The 19,185-nt window shown below is 44.5% G+C and overlaps 1 protein-coding gene across 1 annotated transcript; it reads right to left on the bottom strand.

The window, feature by feature from the left end:
• Positions 1–210: 210 nt before the first annotated feature.
• Positions 211–11,602, bottom strand: LOC120840724 (hydroxyacid oxidase 1-like). Its single transcript, XM_040211368.1, has 8 exons — positions 11,442–11,602; positions 9,913–10,067; positions 8,647–8,902; positions 5,591–5,721; positions 4,766–4,857; positions 3,992–4,150; positions 2,336–2,405; positions 211–314 (listed from the first exon to the last, which is right to left on the bottom strand). Exons 1-8 carry the CDS (start codon positions 11,600–11,602, stop codon positions 211–213), a joined length of 1,128 nt encoding a protein of 375 aa, XP_040067302.1.
• Positions 11,603–19,185: the final 7,583 nt, after the last annotated feature.

The following is a 19,185-nucleotide window of genomic DNA, read 5'->3' as shown; positions in this document are numbered from 1 at the left end:
TTGTGTAAAGTTTTATTGTTCCACTTAAAAAAAACAATAGTGGTTGCACAACTTTTCTGGCTTCTCTGCCGTTCCAATTTTACGGGAGTATGCTAATGGTACCTTTCGGAAACCCAAGAGCTCTTCACCAGTGCATGTCACAAAGCATACGCGATGTATGAAATGATGTATATTGTGTAGACATATTGACCGGGACTGAATCTTTGAATTTCAAAATGAAACATTCAAAGCCTGCGTTGTGAACCTCCAAGGTTGAGAGAAGTCGTCTTGATGAACCACCATTTCAGGTCGTAGTTGGTCGATAGAAGCGCAGCCTGAAAAAAAAAAAGAATAAAAATAAAATTAAAATAAAAATGAAAACGCATATTTTTTTTGTTCCAATCCTTTTCGTATAAAACATATTGTACTCAATGTTACCATGAACTTCGAAGCAAGGGTAACGTTTTAAGTACATATCTGCTGAAGCTATATACAAAATAATATATATTGTTAGCATGATGATGCCGGCAGCAGAAAGGACAGTAGAGGAGGCAATGGTTGAACACAAAGGATTGAACAAGGCCCGGCCAGCACATGGCACTTAGCGCGAGATGGTCGTGCGTGCCACGGCCCCCTTCGTCGGCATCTCCTTCCTCAGAATATTGCTACCAGTATCTATCCCTCGTTCTTTCTTTGTACAGGAAACACCGAAGTTTCATGCAATGCTGTTTTTTGCGTAATGCTCTTATAGTTAGCATACTTTGCGCAGTGCTGGTACTAGAGACAGAAAATCGGGCCATTTACTGTAGTGTTACATAATCATAATACAACACTCACAGCCCATAGAAACTGCAGAATAATTGTATACAATCCGTACTTACCTTGCATATATGTTCACATGAGGCTAAGAGAGCATTTTGTTCGGTTTGCAAGCTGCTTCCACAGCCCGGGCTAGCGCAAAAAGTCAACGTATTTCAAGCCCTTCGAAGTTTGTTCTAGCAGAGTTCAGACATCGGGAAGTAAGTCTGCTCCAAGGAATGAGTAATTCCTATATTGTAGATGAGAAATTAAACCAGTGCAATACGACTGCTAGCCTGGGGTCTTTAAAGGGGCGGTGCAACAATTTGCGGACTTTGGCTAATTAATTGTGGGAATTGATCCCGGCCACATATAAAACGAAGGACCGAAAACTATTATTTCCTGCTTGCCCTAGTTTTCATTAAAAAAAATAAAAGAAATTGGTATCTCTGGCACCCCTCAACTCAACATTGAAGCGGCACCAGCTTCGCCTGTGACGTCATTCGGAGTGGCGTTGGTTTCCGGTCGGGTGCTTCTGGCTTCCGTTTCCCCAGCGCTCGCCGGCTCGCCAGGCTCGCCGCTCTCCCGCTCTCCCGTCGATTTCCGACCAACATGGCGGCATGGGCGGACGGCCTGAGCGACGTCGAGCGCGAGATGCTTGCGTATAGTAAGTCAGTTGGACTTGTGCGGCGGGCAGTCGACGCGGCGGGCAGTCGAAGTCGAGGTCGAGACACCAGGAATAATAACGATACCATGATACTACGGACCACGACCAACGCACTTCGTCGAGCGAGGGAAAGACGAAACGTCCGGGTTGCTCGTGTAGCCGCCGTAGGCGCCTCGGGCGTCGACGGATGACGGCGACGCCAGGTTTGGTTGACTTGCGGTAGATGGCGCCACAAATCTTTTAGCGGCAATATTAGGCTTTTGAAGCGTTTCTGCATGCCTAAACAACAAGATTTTTTAAACTTACCTTAAATCAAGCTTACAATTGCCTAACACTATCACTTAGAAAAACCACTCCGAATGACGTCACACCACAGGTTCCATTTGCGGCCACCATGTGGCCGCCGGTTGGGAAAAAAAGCGTTTTTTATTTTGCGATTACGCAGCGAAATAGAGGTATTTTGGGGTATGGTGGCACTTTTTCTCTTACTTATGCCGAAGTAAGCAATATAAAAAATACAAGCTGCGCATTCTTTCAGTGTTAAAATCATTGCACCGCCCCTTTAAGATTGCGCCATCCATGCGAGCGTAGTGACGCACTAAAACATCCCAGTAGGATACTCATCAAAAACGAAACGGCCAGGGTTGGGGATTAAGCACGTGGACTTCGGGTTCTGCGGCGCGAACCTTTTATAAAGCCTTCATCTGGATCAAAGCTAAAGCTAAATAAAGCGCAGTTCTGCTCTCAGGCCGCACTAGTAAAATTGAAAGGACACGTTGCTAATACCCACACAAAAAAAAAACATAGATGAAACATGATGATCTAAATGTGCCACTCGACTAATCAGTGACGACTTTCTGTTCCACTCGTGACATGGGAAACATCCCTCACCCATGAGTGCGAGTGCCCGATCCAGCTCCTGTCTCAAGATTTCGAGCATCTCTCTCACGCCTTCTTCACCCTGGGAAGACAGATTTACATCGAGATGTTAGAGCGCTATGGTATGTTTATTGTTACTCTTTTCTTGAAGCTTTGGGCAGTGCTAAGCCTAAAAAATATCCAACTGCCCTTTAGTTCGCAGAAAACTGAAAACTAAGAAAAGCCGGCAATTTACTAGACGTATTTTGGCGGTGAAAAGACTAGTTATAAAGCGCGAGACACATGCGCGTCAGAACTGTCCGATCCGGCGTGCGAACTGTCGGGAAGATAGCTGCTCAGAATCGCCGCACAGGACGGTTCGCGACACATGGTTTCCGACGCGTCGTTGCGTCGCTCCGTTCAGCTCCGCCCAGTTTCGGGTGTCCCTCTACCAAATGGATGGATGGATACTAATGGCTATAGTTATAACGGGCGGTAGCTCGCGCCACCTAGCCTAGAAAACTAAAATACTTCCCTCGCCCTTCTTGGTTTTTCTGGCTTTAACACAAACATAATATTTTTATTACCTTCTATTAAAGTGTGCGTGTGTGAAGATTTTCCGTGAGGCTATTTTGCTGCTCAAAATCACTTAATCGCGAAGGACCGCAGCGGACCTTAGAGCCATCCCAGCGAAACGAGCACTGCGTAAAAATCACGTGACTACGTACCGCGCACATAACTGCGTCTCTCCCGAAGCTCACATGACATTAGAATGGCTCGTAGCGTCCGCTGCTGTCCATCCTAAGGTGAAACGGTGTATATTCGGGTTTCGACGGGCTCGATCGGTCCCAGAAGGCCGGCTTGCTTTGGCGCGCGAAATCAGCAGCTCGTTTTGTACGCGCGGGAAAACTCGATGGCGTCCGTTTCCTTCACAACGACGACTCGCGTCGCGTGACGCACCGTGCACCGCCACATCCGCTTCCCCGAACCACGTCGCGCCTCCTCGCCCGATCGGTCCGAAAGTCACTTGACAACATGACCTTCGCCATCCGTGCTCATTGGCTGCGGCCAATGCGGCCTTCCGAAAATCGGACCGTGCATGCGGCGATATCTGGCAAGTTGGACGCACGCCGGCGCCGGACGGAGGCCTCGTCCGACGCTCCGGTGCGACGAAAACCCTCGCCCTCGGACGTCGTTCCGGCGGTTCGCACGTCGGATCGGATGGCTTTTTCGCGCATGTGTCTCGCGCTTAACCTCAATATCAATACGAGGGATCCAAACAATCGTGTTTTGAACACTGCATGTGTTTAATGGCTGGCATCTAAAAAAAATGTAACGCCCCCCCCTCCCCCCCCCCCCCCCCCCCCCCAAAAAAAAAAAAGAAAAGAAGAAACATTTTTACGTATTTGTTATTTTTAGCGGACTTATGTTTAGTCAAGTTTAAACAAACGTATATTTTGTTAAAGTTGGTGGCCGAGACATCGCCGCTAAATTTATTTTCCTTCCACCCTAAACCAACCCCAGAATTTCAAAACCAAAGTAAAGCGCGCAAGTCCAACGCATTCTGCGCATAACGGTCTTATCATTAGGATGAAGGTAGTCGGCAAAATAAATGTGGCGGAAATTACAGAAAAATATTACTCCGTCTAATCAGCATATGATGTGTCGATAGTATGGAGGATGACTTACGTTGTAGGCCAGCGCCCAAAGAACCGGGCGCCCAACGAACACTGCCTTGGCTCCAAGTGCCAGCGCCTTGACTACGTCGGTTCCGCGGCGGACTCCGCCGTCCACGTAGACCTCGACGCGTCCGCGGACTGCAGTGACAACCTCAGGGAGGACTTCAATCTGCAGCATCCAGAAAAATACGGAGCTTACTTCGGAAGGCTCAAAAATTTAAGTTCTTAAACTGCCCATGAAGACGAAGACGCTCCTATTCCCGAAACGTCACATTACAGCCCATGCATGTTCTCGGGCAAAGTCACGGAAAGATAAGCTGAAGCTACCTTGCGACGACCGAGAAAAAACCAGGGGCTCGCTCCGAGGCGAGAAGCTCGGTATGTAACCTCGGCGCAGGCTGTAGCCCTCTTCACTGACACCCATTCCTTTCAAGGTGTCAGCAATCGACAGAGGCTTATTGCGCACAAGGCGCCGTGTAGCCAATATTTCGGTTTCAGGGCAAGAAATAACCAGATGGTAGAAATTACTCCTCAGACCTTTGCCCGTCGTTGGTTTGGAACGCAACACCTTAAAATTTTAGTTCTTTGCTGATCAGGTCGTCAGAGGGGAGTGCGCTTTGAATGTTTTTGTTTTTTCAAGCTAGCTGAACTTCGCGTGCTCGGCCTCTAGGTTAGCGCTCAGTCGTCTTAGCTTATGGTTTTCATGAGTGTTCTTGCAAGCACGAGTCACGGGAATTGCAAGGAAATCCACAATGCATAACGAGAGATGTTCAATGTGACGTACAGTTGCTGGTACACCGTCCAGCTGCCGCCCACCATGGTTGGAGACCAGTATCGCCGAAACACCGCAATTTATTGCTTCTTCAGCATCTTCGGCTGTGTTGGAAGGAAAGCAATCGTCCCATTTAAAATGATCCGTAGTTTGAACGCCTATTTGTTTATGGCAGCTAGGCAAGGCTAAGTGAACACGTAGAATTATTTCCATATTAGCAGATAAGTATTGAGAAGAAAAGATATGGCTCTCGAGATTTTGCATAGAGAACTAGGAATTTTACATGCCGCCTTTTTTCACGATCAGAGCCAACATCGAAACAATCTGTCGTAACTTTTAAAGCAAAAAGTTTTGAAAGGTGACTGAAAAGCACTTCGAACGTACAGCCGCAAATTGTGAGAGTTACAGGTCCCTTCTATCGTCACTATTCACAAAAAGGATTGGCATATGACACATTCGATAGTGTCATGTACCTAATGGCTTCATACATAGGAAACTTCTTTTTAGCTTTGGCATGCTTTTTGGGTATGAATTTTATACATTCCCTAAAAGACATCCTTTTAAACACCCCTACCCTTTCTCCTTCTCGGGTTGTTGCTACCATAGAGATATTATACCCATTTTTGCCGCATTGATGTCTAACAGATATCAAACTTAAATTCGAAACACAAACCGTTCTTCATTGCGTCAAATGTGAAGCAGCGTTTGCCTGCCACAATTTTTAGCGAACTTTTCTTTCGCGCTGAAAGTCGGCAAAAAAGATCACACCCCAAACACGTTCGAGCCCAACTGGGACCACTTGAGAGTGGTCGCAATCAGACCGAATTCGGTAGTTACCATTGCAAATTCCTTTAGCGATTACGGGGAGCTTCGTAATGCTCTTCAGCCATGTAACGTCGTCCCAGGTCAATGAGGGATCTAGAAATCCCCCGTACGCGTAAGCCTTGTTCGGAATTAATCCGGCGAAGCTGAAAAAGAAATGCGATAAGGATTTTCATTTTGTGCTTGCTCATTTTACTAGGCGATTGTTGTAGTTTCTCGATGCTTGAAGCAGAAACACTAATATTGCTAAAACGTATTAATGTTTACCAGCGAAATCCAGGGCTAATAAACGCCTAAAACGCGAGCGGTTTAATTTAAGTTGCACTTTAACCCTGCAAGCATGCCTTTGGAGTGGGGATCGGACAAATTAAATTTAGCGTTTTCCGGAAACTTACTCTCTTAGGCGAAAACAAGCAAACGAATACTTTTCAATACTCAATGAACGCAGCTTATTGATCACAAGTTGTTTACACCTATTGAAATTATCTCCTTAGTTTGCATTCATGTTGAAATCTACTTTCTAGCTAAAAAGTCTGACAGCGGGCAGTGTTTTCACTGAAACCAACTCACCACGACTGACTTCCTTGGGGCTAAATGGACATCATCAATCAAACAATATTCTCCAGTTTTGCCATGAGCAGCCCCGATAGACTACAATATCCTGCCAACCTTCCACACAAATACAAGCATGACGAACGGGCTGGTGCCATATTCGTGCAGGCTTATGTTTCATACGACTGAAGCAACTTAGACAGGCTTGCAATTGCACCTGCTTCCTTCCACGAGTTCAGGTGTGATGGATACGGCCTGATGCTCCGCATGCGATCATGCGCACGCCTTTATACATTCGAAATGATACTAGGTTTGATGTCTGGAATTTAAAATTTCGTAGTGTATATTTTATCTCACATACATCTACGGTGGTGACAAATCCTAATGCGCGAGCGCATGGCTTTAGAGGGGCCATGCAACGATATTCGCTCGGAATGTTTTTGTTTTTTACCTTACACGTCTTACTGACACTATTGGGACCCAAGTGTACTCGCACGCAACGTCACTGACCGAGAAACTTCTTTGTTGCGTGTAATTTCATGAACAAAAGCGAGCGTTTTTTTTTTCAATATGAAGACAATGACCCACTGCCAAACGCGTACGGGCGGGCGGTGGGCTACAGTGCGTCTTCGGAGACTCCGAACCAGAGCGGCCGTCTCCCCGGCAGTCCGGGCTAAGTTCGAGAGATGTGCGCTCAAGACAGATGTAGAAAAAGAACGCGCTGACGACGGATCTTGTAGATGATGCACAAATGAACAACAGGCCACAAGTGCCCATCTCTTATGGGACTGTGTGGAGATCAGCCGGGCGTGGGAAAAAACAATTCGAAAACTGCAACCCAAGCTGCGCCCGCGATGCCTTCGGGACTGGACACACCCGAGGGGCGCACTGCAGAACCGCAAAGCCACATTAGACTCGCTGCTTGACTTTGTCGCGACAGCAAACATCCAGGACTCCATCTGATTAGTGACATTTCTGGTACCCCCTCCCTATCCGTACCCCATTCCCCCACCCCCTCTCTCCGGCGTCAGGGGACAATTGATTAGAAAGAGTCGTACGCGCTTTGCTTTTTTTTTTATTAATAAAACAAGTTAAATCAATCAATCAATCAATCAATCCCTCACAAAACTTGAAGACGTAGTTTGGAGGTTGCAGCGTCCCCCAATGAGGCCATTATAGTCCCCTAGTGACGATACTTGAATATGGCTCAAAGATTGGGCCAGAGCATTGCATGAGCACTCTATTTGGGCTCGTGATATTCAATACCTCTACAAGCATTCGGTTATAGTGGCTCGTGTCCAGTCGCTCCAATGACGACAATAGCCGAACCATAAAAATGTCTGGAACCCTGCGCCTGTCTTGTGCTTTGCCAACCCTAACGCGTGGCAATGATCATCACTGCCGGCATATAATCGACTCCAGGCCACCTGGCCACTTATCTGGCTGCTAGTTGAGGGCGTGTACGCTGCTTGTTTTTATTTAATATTTTCCTGTGACTTCTATTGCGTGTCGTGAAGAACGAACACGTGTTTCGTAGGTAATTAAAGTCAGGGGTTCGTTCTAAGTTGTATTTGCGCAAAGTACGAAAATCGTTGCATCGCCCCTTTATATGCGCGAGTTCTCGCGATAACACATCGTTCTTGCTGACCAATATTCACATCCCTCTATCTTTCTCTGCACTCTGGAGATTTCGGAGATGGAATATAGGTGGCCTTCACGACGCAGCAGTATATTGTATAGCAAACAACAGAATCCAATTATGTTGTTTAGACCTAACACAATCCGGAGACAGCAAGAAGCAAAAGGCGACAGGCACAAAAAAGTCGCGTTTGCTTTTTTTTTCTTCTTTAATCTCGGGGTTGTGTCATATCTAAACTACACCAGCTAGTTTTTACGCCCTCACTTTCTGTTCATTGTGTCTTTTTTCCCTTTTTTTTTTGTTAACCGCACGCGGGTAGCAAAAATCAATTCAGCAACTTTGGTACGCCCATCTGACACGATATAGAAAAAGTGGTTCTATGGAGCCGATCGTCAATGAGCTAACTGTGTAACGTCACTAAAAAGATGCCAAAGTCTGTCGAACCTTATATCAATAAAAAATTTTGTTTGGTTTCGTTATACTATTTTGCCAATATCGGGGTGTTCAGTGATTCTAGGTTTGACCATTTCGGCCTGATTGAGCTAGTTGTTACATATTCGTAAGTCACACCTACAAAAATACAATATTTTCGGTGAGCCGCGCACAGGGAGCTTGTAAGAAGAATTTTAGCGGGTGACAAACTTAATATTTTTTGTACATTTTTTGACAACTAATAGGCATTTTGTGTTTAGCTGAACAACCTGTGATGCAAAAACCAATTACGCATCTGAATGAGTGTACTAAAGCAAATTTGTTAGTCAGTCGTTTTGTCCTCTTCTGGCCATTCTTCGTTTTTCTCTATAAGTTCAAACTGACCCTTACCCAATCTGATAAGTATATATTTCTGGCGCAATGTAATTAACTTTACGTTTCAACGTACTTAGCAACCTTCGGCGTTTTGAACTTGTTTTTGATACGGGCAATTTGCTTTCCGGCGATGGGCATGTCAACTGTCAGTACAAGGGCCCTGTATCCGGCTCTTTCGGCGCGTTCCACAATGTCTCTGGTGATGCTTCGGTCCTTGAAGATGTACAACTGGAGCCACTGGAGCCCGTCCGGTGCTGCCTTCTTCACGTCTTCGATAGTGATGCAGCTGAACAATCCCTGCATCAGAAGGGTTCTTGCACTCTGAGCAGCTGGACGGGGGAAAGAAGGTGGTGCACTTTGGTTCACTGTCGATCATAAGCTGTTAGGCTGCAAGATGAGCGTCACGCGCTTGCAAAACTCGCGGTAGCCACCCGCGCAAATCCTTACAGCATTTGATTGCGCTACCTGTAGCTTGGAGCACGTAGGCTTCTGTCACGCTGCTAATATCCTATCGTGCATCAGGCAATTTTCAGAATGTTTTCTTGCGCAAACTGAGGAACGCTACTTTTTAGCAGATTACGGGTACGGGTTAAAAGGTAGCATGAAAGTGTTCCACCCCTAACTTTCTTGGACTTCAACGCCTCGCCGCATGCACTAAAATTAAAAATTTTAACTCAACAACCAAAATTCCAATGTTCCCCGGGAATATTTTACGAGGCAGAAATAAAATCTCAATTTGCTGTAATTAAACTTTTGGAGGCGTATATTTTTTATTGCAGTGCTTTACGAACGTCTTTTTTTTTATTGAATTCTATGGGCCACGTTCACAAAATTGTCAAATTCTGCTTTTCTCGACAAAAAATCGTAATTTGCTCGAGGACTGTAATTGCCTGGGTATCATTTAACAAAATCAATTAGAATTTTGATACTTTCTTGAAAAAGGTCTATTCCATGGAGTGTCCCGGGAAGTTGGCCATGCTGCTTGATTAAGGCTCCACAGAAAGAAACTAGATTACGTTTATAAATTCCTTTAGTTATATATATTATATATTATATATATATATATATATATATATATATATATATATATATATATATATATATATATATATATATATATATATATATATATATATATATATAAAAACGAAAGACATTAAGGTGATTTCTTGTTTACGCCAACTCTGTTGTACCATGCGAGTACTCTGAACCACAAGCTAACTCGTATCCGTCGGAATCTCTCGTTATAGATTGAAGAAAACAAAAACGCTCAAAATGCCAAAAAGACACGATGGATGCGGCACGGAAGATGCCTGTGCCGAGACATTGATTTTCTAACCCCTGGCGGTGGCGGTCTCCCCGTCTCGATGCGCCAGATTCTGGAAAGCTGTTGGCGAGATTCCAACTGGCATGGACACCACTTGATCCTCCAGCAGGGTTACCTCCATGTTTCTCTGGGCCACGTCACGGAGTACCCTAGGCCTTAGGCGTAGTCTAAGTACGCGGGCAAAAGAACGAAACGTTTGGAAAATAGTAAATATTAAGGTGGGCTAGTTGGATATGCATATATTACTAATAAATAGCGCGAAGGTCAAGTACACACTGACAGAGAAGACGCTAGACAAAAATACAAAAACAAGTACGAAGGACAACGCCCGGCTGTGATGCCCTACATTCACCGGGTATCACACAAAATAAAAACGCTGGCTTCCAGATCTGACATCCCTATTGTATTTTAAGCACCAGACAATCTAAAAAAAAACTTTGTTCTAAGGAAAATTCTCTTAAGGAACGTCACAATGAATGTGGTCTGCAACAGAAGCAAACATATATACCTTGCCAAAGTCAGGTTATGTATGAAATGCTTTTCACCTGTGGCAGAATATACATAGGTCAGTCAGGCCGCGGAGTAAACACCAGGTTATGAGAACGTCCTTCTTCACTCAATTGAACACCAGCGGGACATCTCGGAGCGCACATAAGAGACTGTAACTGCGAACCGATACTAACAGAAACAACGGTCGTTGGAAGGTACCAGGAGAAAATATCTAGATAACTATACGGGGCGATGATTATCAAAGAAAAGAAAAACTCGTGCGTCAGTGCGCCAACAATGGTATTAACGGACAAATAACTTAATTAAGTTTACCTTTCTACGTGAGGCTGTTTCAGTGGATTACTGTCAGCAACTTCTTTTTCTTTCTTTCTGACATTTCCTAGTAATTAAAAAAAAAAATTAACTTCCTTTTCCCATTAAGGCAATTTTATTTTGGGAAGGTTACTACATGCTAAAAGGAAAGAAGAGAAAGGAACGTTACTTCTTTCTATTCTTCGGTATGAGTATCAAAACGACAGTTGTGAGTTAGCGCTTGTTCCGTCAGTGTGTACTTGACCTTCGCGCAGTTTATTATTAATGTTCAAGAATTAGCTTTATTTGCTGCACCTTAGTTGGATGGGGCTCAGCCATCTTGATTGTTGGTTGGCCCGAGTCACATAACATAAATGGAGGGGCAGCGGTGCAAAGGTTTATCAGAAAGTTATCTCGTGAAACACCAAGTACAACCATCTGGAGCAGGGGACTAAAGCTCTTAAAACCATAATGCCATCACTTAACTATCAAATAGAATTTCAGTGAAAAGAAGGTAAAAAGGAGGACTTATATATTAGGCCTACTTGAATAAACATTTGAGTATCACAGGTGCCAGTCATACAACTTGCCTCTCTGTCAGTGCAGCGATTTAATAAATAGGACTAATTTGAGGTTCATGCTAACACCATCGATAATCACAGGCCTCTACAAGCAATATCATCCACCAAATCTTAAGACGCCACTCATTTCCTAGCACTTAAAAAAATCAATTGTTTTACCTGTGGTACGCCATCTTGTTCTCACGCAGCGTCTGCTCCGTGTCTGCACCGCCGTTGAAATAGCCGGCCGCGGCGATGCTTAGTTTCGAGCAGCCGAGACGTTCAATGTCGTCCACTGTTGCCACTAAGTCATCCGTCATGGCATGCTCGGCTGTGGTCATCTTACAATAAGTATTCTAGTTGCAAGGGACTTCTAGAGGACCCAATGCTCTGCAATAGATAAAGGCCAGCTGCTGTTTCGTCGAGCTGTGGAACACTGAATGCCTGAAACTCATGCGTTATTATTATTATTTTCAAGTTGAGTGGTTTATGTTAGTTAATAACTGACGGACAAGGCAGCTGAAAAACACGGTATATATCGCACTCCCAATTCCGAATTTTCTGTTCCTGAGAAGCACGTGTGGCAAGCATAAAGCAATGCGCCAGCTGCAAAAATATGGCACACTGCTGTGAATATCAGAGTGTCTTGTGGATGTCATGATGTATTTAGCCAGGGTGACGTCCAGAAAGAAGCGCTGTCCTCAGACAGCCGAAAGGAGCAACCACCTTGTGAGGATTCCTTCTCATTTTCTTAGAAGACTCTGCTCGGTTTCTTTTCTGCGAAACAAAATATCCTTATAAAGTGAAAGATCAGTGATACTAAGTACGTCTTGAGTGCACCTGTTTAAATAATTTTGACGCCAGATGAACCAGAAAAATAAATACAAACATTTCTTAGAAATGTATTAGTGGTTCTAAGTGGCTTTTATTACCACGTATTTTATATGGGAATCATAGAATAGATCATGATAGATATACTTCATGTGGCGTAACGCTGCGCCTCCGCCGAAGAGCCCAAGGAGGTTATAAATACTAGGAGGGGGCACGTCGAAATATTGGTGAAGCCTAGTCATAAATAGTTTAAACGAGGTTGTGGCCAATGTGACCGTAGATCTCTCTGGCGATTGGTGCGCGTGACATGTCACGTGCGAGGTGGATGGTTGATTGTAGAAGGATTCCTTGCAGGCTTGCGCGCGCTCCGTCCGGTAGGTTTTATCAGAACGAAGGCTAGCTACGGCAACGTGATGTGGTCATGTCGGGCTGATAAGTGAGGAGAGTAAGGAGGAAAATAAGAGTCTAGGCGTCAAGGGAGCATGGCTTGTGGAGGCTACAAGGTTGACGTCATACCCTCTCCTGCCCTTCTATACTCCTTGGAAGAGTCACAGTGTCGAAAACCGGCACGGCCTCCTGAGCCTCCCGGTTGGTGGCGCGCCCTGGGGACGGAGCGCGTCAACAACTCCGAGGTTAAGGACGCCGTCCTTTCATGAACGGTAGCGTGCGCCGGGTTAGATATCAGATCGGGCCGGAATAGCAGGCCCGACCCTACCGGGCCCGATAATGCCTTGGCCTGAAGCCGTCCCGAGCTCCACTGCCCTTTTCGGCATTAACTGAACGTGAACCCGGCCCTCATCACGCCGAACCAGACCCAAACCCGGCCCAAGCCCAACTGTGGTTTCTCTTAATCCTACCTCTGTTTTATGACTCCGTTTATATTGAACAAGATTGGCAAATTTCGGAAGTAAAACACATTTATTTCAAAGGTCCGCACAGCCATTTTGGTTACTCAGCCTGTTTCTAGAACGATGATGCGTGTTTTCAATGTTTTTTTTTTTTTTTCGCATTGATGCAAAGCAAGAAATAGAAATTGACGTTTTGGACCTTTTAAAGTATCGCATATTATGCCCGAAAATGAACAAAGTTGATTAATTCAATAATTATTTGATTAATTGGTAGGAAATAATCAAGTTATGTTTTTCACTTATCATTCAGCCCTTAACACGCTGGAACGGAGCATGAATAATTTAGCGAACAACACGCTTAAACAAAATGGTATGTACTTTCCCGCGGGACGCGTGGTGGGCTAGAGAAGACGGGGTAGGATAGAGCTCAGAATGGGACTATACTTGAAATGTGCGAGGTGCTCATAGAGAGACAATAGCGGTAAGCGTCATGGGGCTCATTTTCATCAGTTCAATACACACGTTGTATTTTTTAGGTGTAACCCCATCGTGAGCTTCGTCATTTGTTAAGTTCCTTCCGCAGTTCTAATTGCTTGACTGCATGCTCTGCAAGGAAGTGTGCGCATCGGCTTTTTTCAACCTACATGCCATGTGTAGTGAAGCGCAGTAATTGATGTTGATAACTGTGTCATAGACCAGTGGTTCTGAAACATTGATGTTTCAGGGATAGCTTGTGGATCGGCGGAAGTGATGAATCATCGGTGTGGCTAGAGGAAAAGGTCTGGGGTAATTATCTTTGCGAAGGGATGAAGGAATATTATATAGCTAAGTGCTCGTGTAAACTTCGATTCTCTCACTGACATATACGAAAAAAGTATAAAGTTTATTGCCAGGTTCATTGAGGAGCAATGCTTCCAAGATCTTAGAAATGCCTTCGCATTTGCCACGGCCTCCCATTTGATAAGCACTGACCTGAACCGTTGGCATTGTTTAGCGGGCTTTGTTTACAACTTAATGACCCGCGGCACAATATTCAGATTGACACTTTTTATGTTAAAACAAACTTTCCACACTTTGCTTGGTTTTGGAAAAAAAAAAAGAAATCAAAGACGTTTACAATTTTGTGTAATGCGAAATTAGAGCGCAGCTGCTGAGGAGGAGGAGGATGAGGTACGGAGGAGTGGGTATGCCCCTCCTCCCCTCTCATTTAGTGAGAAAACGTTTGCTAGATTTCCCGCTAAATTCAGCCAGAGATATAGCGAAAATTTTCTCGCTAGATTTAGCAGGAAATTTAGCGAAAATATTCCCACTAAATTTAGCGGGCTACGTCACGTGACCTCAAAACCAATTCAGCTTCTCCGGTAAGTTTAGTGGGGAAACTGTGACGTCTCATAATGCAACGCCCGCGGTCACGCCGACAGCGACGCCGCTCAACCCAGAAAAATGGGCGCATAAGAGCTTCACTCTTAAAAAGGGGTTTACCGAAATTTCGATATGTTTGGCTAAGTCGGATTGTCGGGCTTTGATGCCTCCAACTAGGCCCGACACGAGCCCGACGCAGTTTGGGATAAATCGACCGGAACCCGACCCGAACCAAAACAGTGCTCTCATGTATTGGCCCGAGCCCGCTCCGAGTGTCGGGTTGGGCTCGGGCTTTCGGCCTAGCACGGGCCCACGCAGACCTCTACCCCGCGCTACAACGGCGCGTCCTAATTAATTGTTTAATTAGGACGCGTAAACAAAATAACGTATATGAAATGTTCCTCTGCAAAGATTTTGCGTGTTCGGCTGTCTGAAAATCACCACGGAACGACAGTCTTCAGTGCCAGTAATGAATAGAATCTATATAAGAAGTATTTTTTGCTCCTCTTATGATCAGATACCTTTTCGCAGGCCGGGAGATCGAGCAGATGTGCTCGGTCAGGCGGCGATTGAGTAGATGTTTTTTGGAAGGGATTTTTGTTCTTAATTTCCAGGTCTCGTGTAAAAAAGGTTCGCGCGTAGTGTAGCCCCCAACGTCTTGTATGGCGCTCTGCTCAGTAAATCTGGAATTTAACAGAATCATAGCTGGTCTGTTAGACAGGTTTTCTGTGCCAGTCCGACTGTGTTCAATGCGAGATATAGGAGCAGCACCGTTGTGTCACTGTCTTGTCGCACGGTTTCGATGGGTTTCTTGTGGGCAGAGTTGCCATAGGCTCAGCGGGCTTAAAGCAGGGCTGGGTATAGGGAGATAAAAAATTTATCCCCTACTGCAAATACTCAGACGCACGTATTTTAAAGGCAAAATACAAAAAAACTAGTATACGTTTTGTATTTTATGTAACAGGATATTCCTCTCATATTTTCGGAAAAACGCGACAAACGTGTACCGGAATAAAGATACACATTCTTACAGAAATATTTTTTTTTGTTCACGAACTAGGTCGTGCTCTTTAAACACGCATAACGATGAGGTGAATCGCAAACAACGTCATACGTATCACAAATATTAAATATCGCACGAACTGGAAAATGTGTTTTCGCAAGCTTCACATATGTTTATTTGATACGCTACCAAATTTGTAAGCTTCAAAATTTAACTCCTTACAATTCAGCATGAGTAGATTTTCAAAGAGCTTATCATGACGGCATCAACGATTTGGTCGTGGTAACAAACTAGCGAAAGAAAAAAAAAACCTTCCTACAACCGCTGACCAACATAAATCCGCGTCAAAACAATTGAATACCCCTTGATTGAAGAAAAGACCTGAAGCATTGAGATGTCTTTCATGGGGTGGTCGAGGTAGCGAAAGATTTCCGCATGACATGAGCCCGTTCTCATCTTGCTAAAGGCGAGGAATCACTGATCAAACATTCGAACAAGAGGTGAGCTGACGATAATAAATTTCTAAAAAAAACAAAAACAACTAGAGTCTGAGGAAAAAAAAAAAGAAAAAAAGAAGAGGATACCGCACACAAATCGTATAATGTCCCATTTGCGTCTGTTTTCCTCAGTCTTGGGGTTTTTAAAAGACGAGAAATCCCCTTCTTTGCAGTCTCCAAAATGGGGACGTGGTCCCCACGAAATGAGACCTGTTTCGCCTTTTTTTTTGTTTTGGAACATTCCGATTTTCATCTTTGCCAGTAGATGAAAAGGAGAGGCTGATTGGCGAAATATATCCAGGGAAAAGGGGAAGGGGCGAAAAAAGAAATATTGCGCAAGGGAGCCGGATCCGCAGAATCTACTGGAAATGATAGAGCTGAGCAACACGAGTCACTCAACTGGCCAATCTTCGAGCAACTTTATTTTTACTTTTGGTGACTTTTTTATGCAATATTCAAAACGACTCCCCCATTCTCCCCTTTTTTAGAGAATGTTATGTGGTGGTTTTATTGAGTAAATTTTGTTACCCCTCGCACCAGCTAATTCTTCAGAAAACTATTATCAAGACACATAGGCCTGACAAAGTATCGCGATACAATCGATCCATCGTAAAAGTATTTCACTACTGAGATACTAATACATTTCCCAAATGTATCTCGACACTAAGACGCAGATACTCGAAAGTTACTCAAGATACTACAGCGGTGCATTTGTAACGCGCGACACTACCCAGCCATGGCTTAAAGGTGACCGCGCCGCAATTCGTTTCTCTATTGCAGGGGTGGCCAGGCTGACCCGGCCTGAGAGCCGCAAACATAACCACGAAACTTCCAAGAGCCGCGGGGGGGGGGGGGGGGGGGGACTTTTGTTTAGCGCAATAAACGAAACTCGAACTACTTTCAATCTATCCGGGTCAAAAGTACTCCAACTGTACGTGTAAGGTAGCAGTAGCACAAGACTACCAAACAAAAACCTGTCTTTCCATTTAAAGTCCGTTCCATTTCTCGTTTTGGTGAAGTGCTCGTGTGACCTGGAGGGAGGCGGCGGAGTGTGTGTGCGTGTGTGCGTGTGGGGCGGAGGGGGGGGGGGAAGGGGAGGGAACCGCGAGCCGCACTGTAACACGCGAAGAGCCGCATGCGGCTCGCGAGCCGCAGCTTGGCCACCCCTGCTCTATTGCTTCAACGTTTTCGGTTAAGCTGATTTCTGCCAATCTCATAACACGCCAACAAATCGTAGAATTAAGCACTACGTGTTTCTCTGAGCGAAGCTTTGACCGTTGTCCAGTGACCCCCGGGATATTTCTTGTCAGGTTCCTGTCAGGCTCTGCTGTCTTTTATGATTTTTTTTTATGGTTGATACACCACAATGTACGTAATCCTCTCCCAGCGAATGGATCTGGTGTTTTCGCATTGCCTCTCAAATATAAACATGATTCAAGAGATGTTATTATGCCTAACATTTCACCCTGGTCTACAGACCTCAGTCAGAACATAACGCACAACCTGCCAAATTTGAAAGGAACTTCCGGTGCGCAGGTATACTTAGCTTGGAACGGAGAACTTACTTGAACTGTTGTAGGTTCGCTTTGCAGGACCCCGGTGTGGAATTGAAAGTAGTTCGTTAAACTTTGTTTGATTTTCCAGTGAAGGATATTGAGGTCAAATCAGGCCGCGGCAGAGGCTGATAAAACGGGGCAATAGAAGTGTTCTCTGAAGCAGAGCATATATTTTGATCTCCGTTCGCAGCTGCGCAACAAATGTTGCAAACGTAGCCTGCAGCTGGCAGTGCTGAATATAAAAGAAAACAACAATTCACAAAAATAAAACACCCGTTTTTTTTTTTATGAAGAGCTGAAGTTTGGTTATTTTACCATCTTATTATTTTCACAGCACCGACGCAGAAAGAGCGAATCGTTGCAATTTACAACACGAATACGGCGAGATTACCCGTAATCGGGACAACCTCACTGCTCCAAACAATCAATTGCTAGTGTCGTTACTATGAACTAATACATCGAACCAGACTTTTCTGTGAAAGTACGATGATTAAAAACTGAACGTAGAATTTAGATTCCTAAAAAGAATAGATACATGAAGACATAATCTCACACTTGCTGTCTTAAAAAAGGAATTGTCGAAGAGTCGGCTGTTTCTGAATTATTTTCGACGGCAACAGTCGATTCTTCAGTCCTTTCGAGATGCCTGCAGTAGACGATGAACGCAAACAATATAATGAAACTGCACGTACCCCCCCCCCCCCCCCCCCCCCCCCTGATGCCCGAAGAACACTGACAGCTCGTGAAGAACTGTTTTGCCTCAATCACTGTCACCTCGTGGTGCACTAGAAAGAGAACTGGTCGATGAGGAACCATTTTGTGTAAGAAAAGTAGCTTAAAAGAACCCTTTAAATGTTTTTCACGAAGAACCCTTTTTAGGGGGTGCTTAACAGAACGTTTTAGGGTGCAAAATATTGACAAGCCGAAGAAGAGATTTCGTACGACCAGATTTTTTTAGATTGTTTGAAAGTTTTAATTGTTCGCATAATGATACGATTTTGATCTTGTATTTGTAGCAAAAATACCAAGTCTAAAGAGACTCATCAGGTTTATAGAAACTAATTCTATTTGTTTGCGATACGGGAATATTTTACGGCGTAAATTGTTTTCACTCTAACACGATCGGGTTCAGACGTCCAATTTTGTTTGCTGGCTTGCCTAATCGGAGCGTGTTTGATACCCTTGTAGCCATCACAAAAAGAAACAAATTTTGCTGGTTCTTCCGTTTTCAGTAAAACCGCAAGTAGCGAAAGAAATGCATAAAAATATTCATTGAGGCAACTTTTGTTCAATTTCAACTTTTTAAACACATGCGGGCCTGAACGTTGAAAATTATGAACTTCACGTAGTCTTCGTAACTTATCATACCTACGTGCCTTGTTTGGATTGTGGGCTGCTTCTGCTTCGTGCCTTGTTTGGATTGTGGGCTGCCGAGGAGCTCGCAAGAAAAGAGAACTACCAGACAAGCAGGTGCCGTGCTGCTGCTTATCTGCGTAGTCACCAAGTGGATTGTAAACAGAAGGACCTGAACAGTGAGGATGAGTGTATTCAAAACATAAACTGATATTTCTTCTATTTCCATTGACTTTTCACATCTGCTATGCCCCCGAGTGCGAGAAATGGACGCGGCCTCAGTTCGCGTTATAATAGTAATAAAATATTTTTTTTATTTTTGAGGGCATCAAAACCTGCCCTCGCATTATATTCGTGGTCGCGTTATATTCGTGCAAATACGGTAGATTCCTTACCCAGACCATCGCATCTTTCTGAAAAGTGACCGTTTCCTTCCTCTGCTCCATGAACATCTTCTCTTGTCTTTCAATCGTG

This window comes from Ixodes scapularis, unplaced genomic scaffold, assembly GCF_016920785.2.
Source record: "Ixodes scapularis isolate PalLabHiFi unplaced genomic scaffold, ASM1692078v2 PGA_scaffold6__148_contigs__length_123643588, whole genome shotgun sequence".
NCBI classification, from domain to species: Eukaryota; Metazoa; Arthropoda; class Arachnida; order Ixodida; family Ixodidae; genus Ixodes; species Ixodes scapularis.
This window is presented reverse-complemented; position numbering and strand designations above follow the sequence as displayed.

Bases quoted from the DNA above. Each gene is read 5' to 3' on its own strand.
- LOC120840724 (XM_040211368.1), bottom strand. From the start codon at position 11,602: ATGACCACAGCCGAGCATGCCATGACGGATGACTTAGTGGCAACAGTG. The intron at 10,068-11,441 runs GTAAAACAATTG...CCGCGTACTTAG, and splicing joins AACAAGATGGCGTACCACAG to ACTACGCCTAAGGCCTAGGG. The intron at 315-2,335 runs GTGAGGGATGTT...TTTTTTTTTCAG, and splicing joins TCGGGCACTCGCACTCATGG to GCTGCGCTTCTATCGACCAA.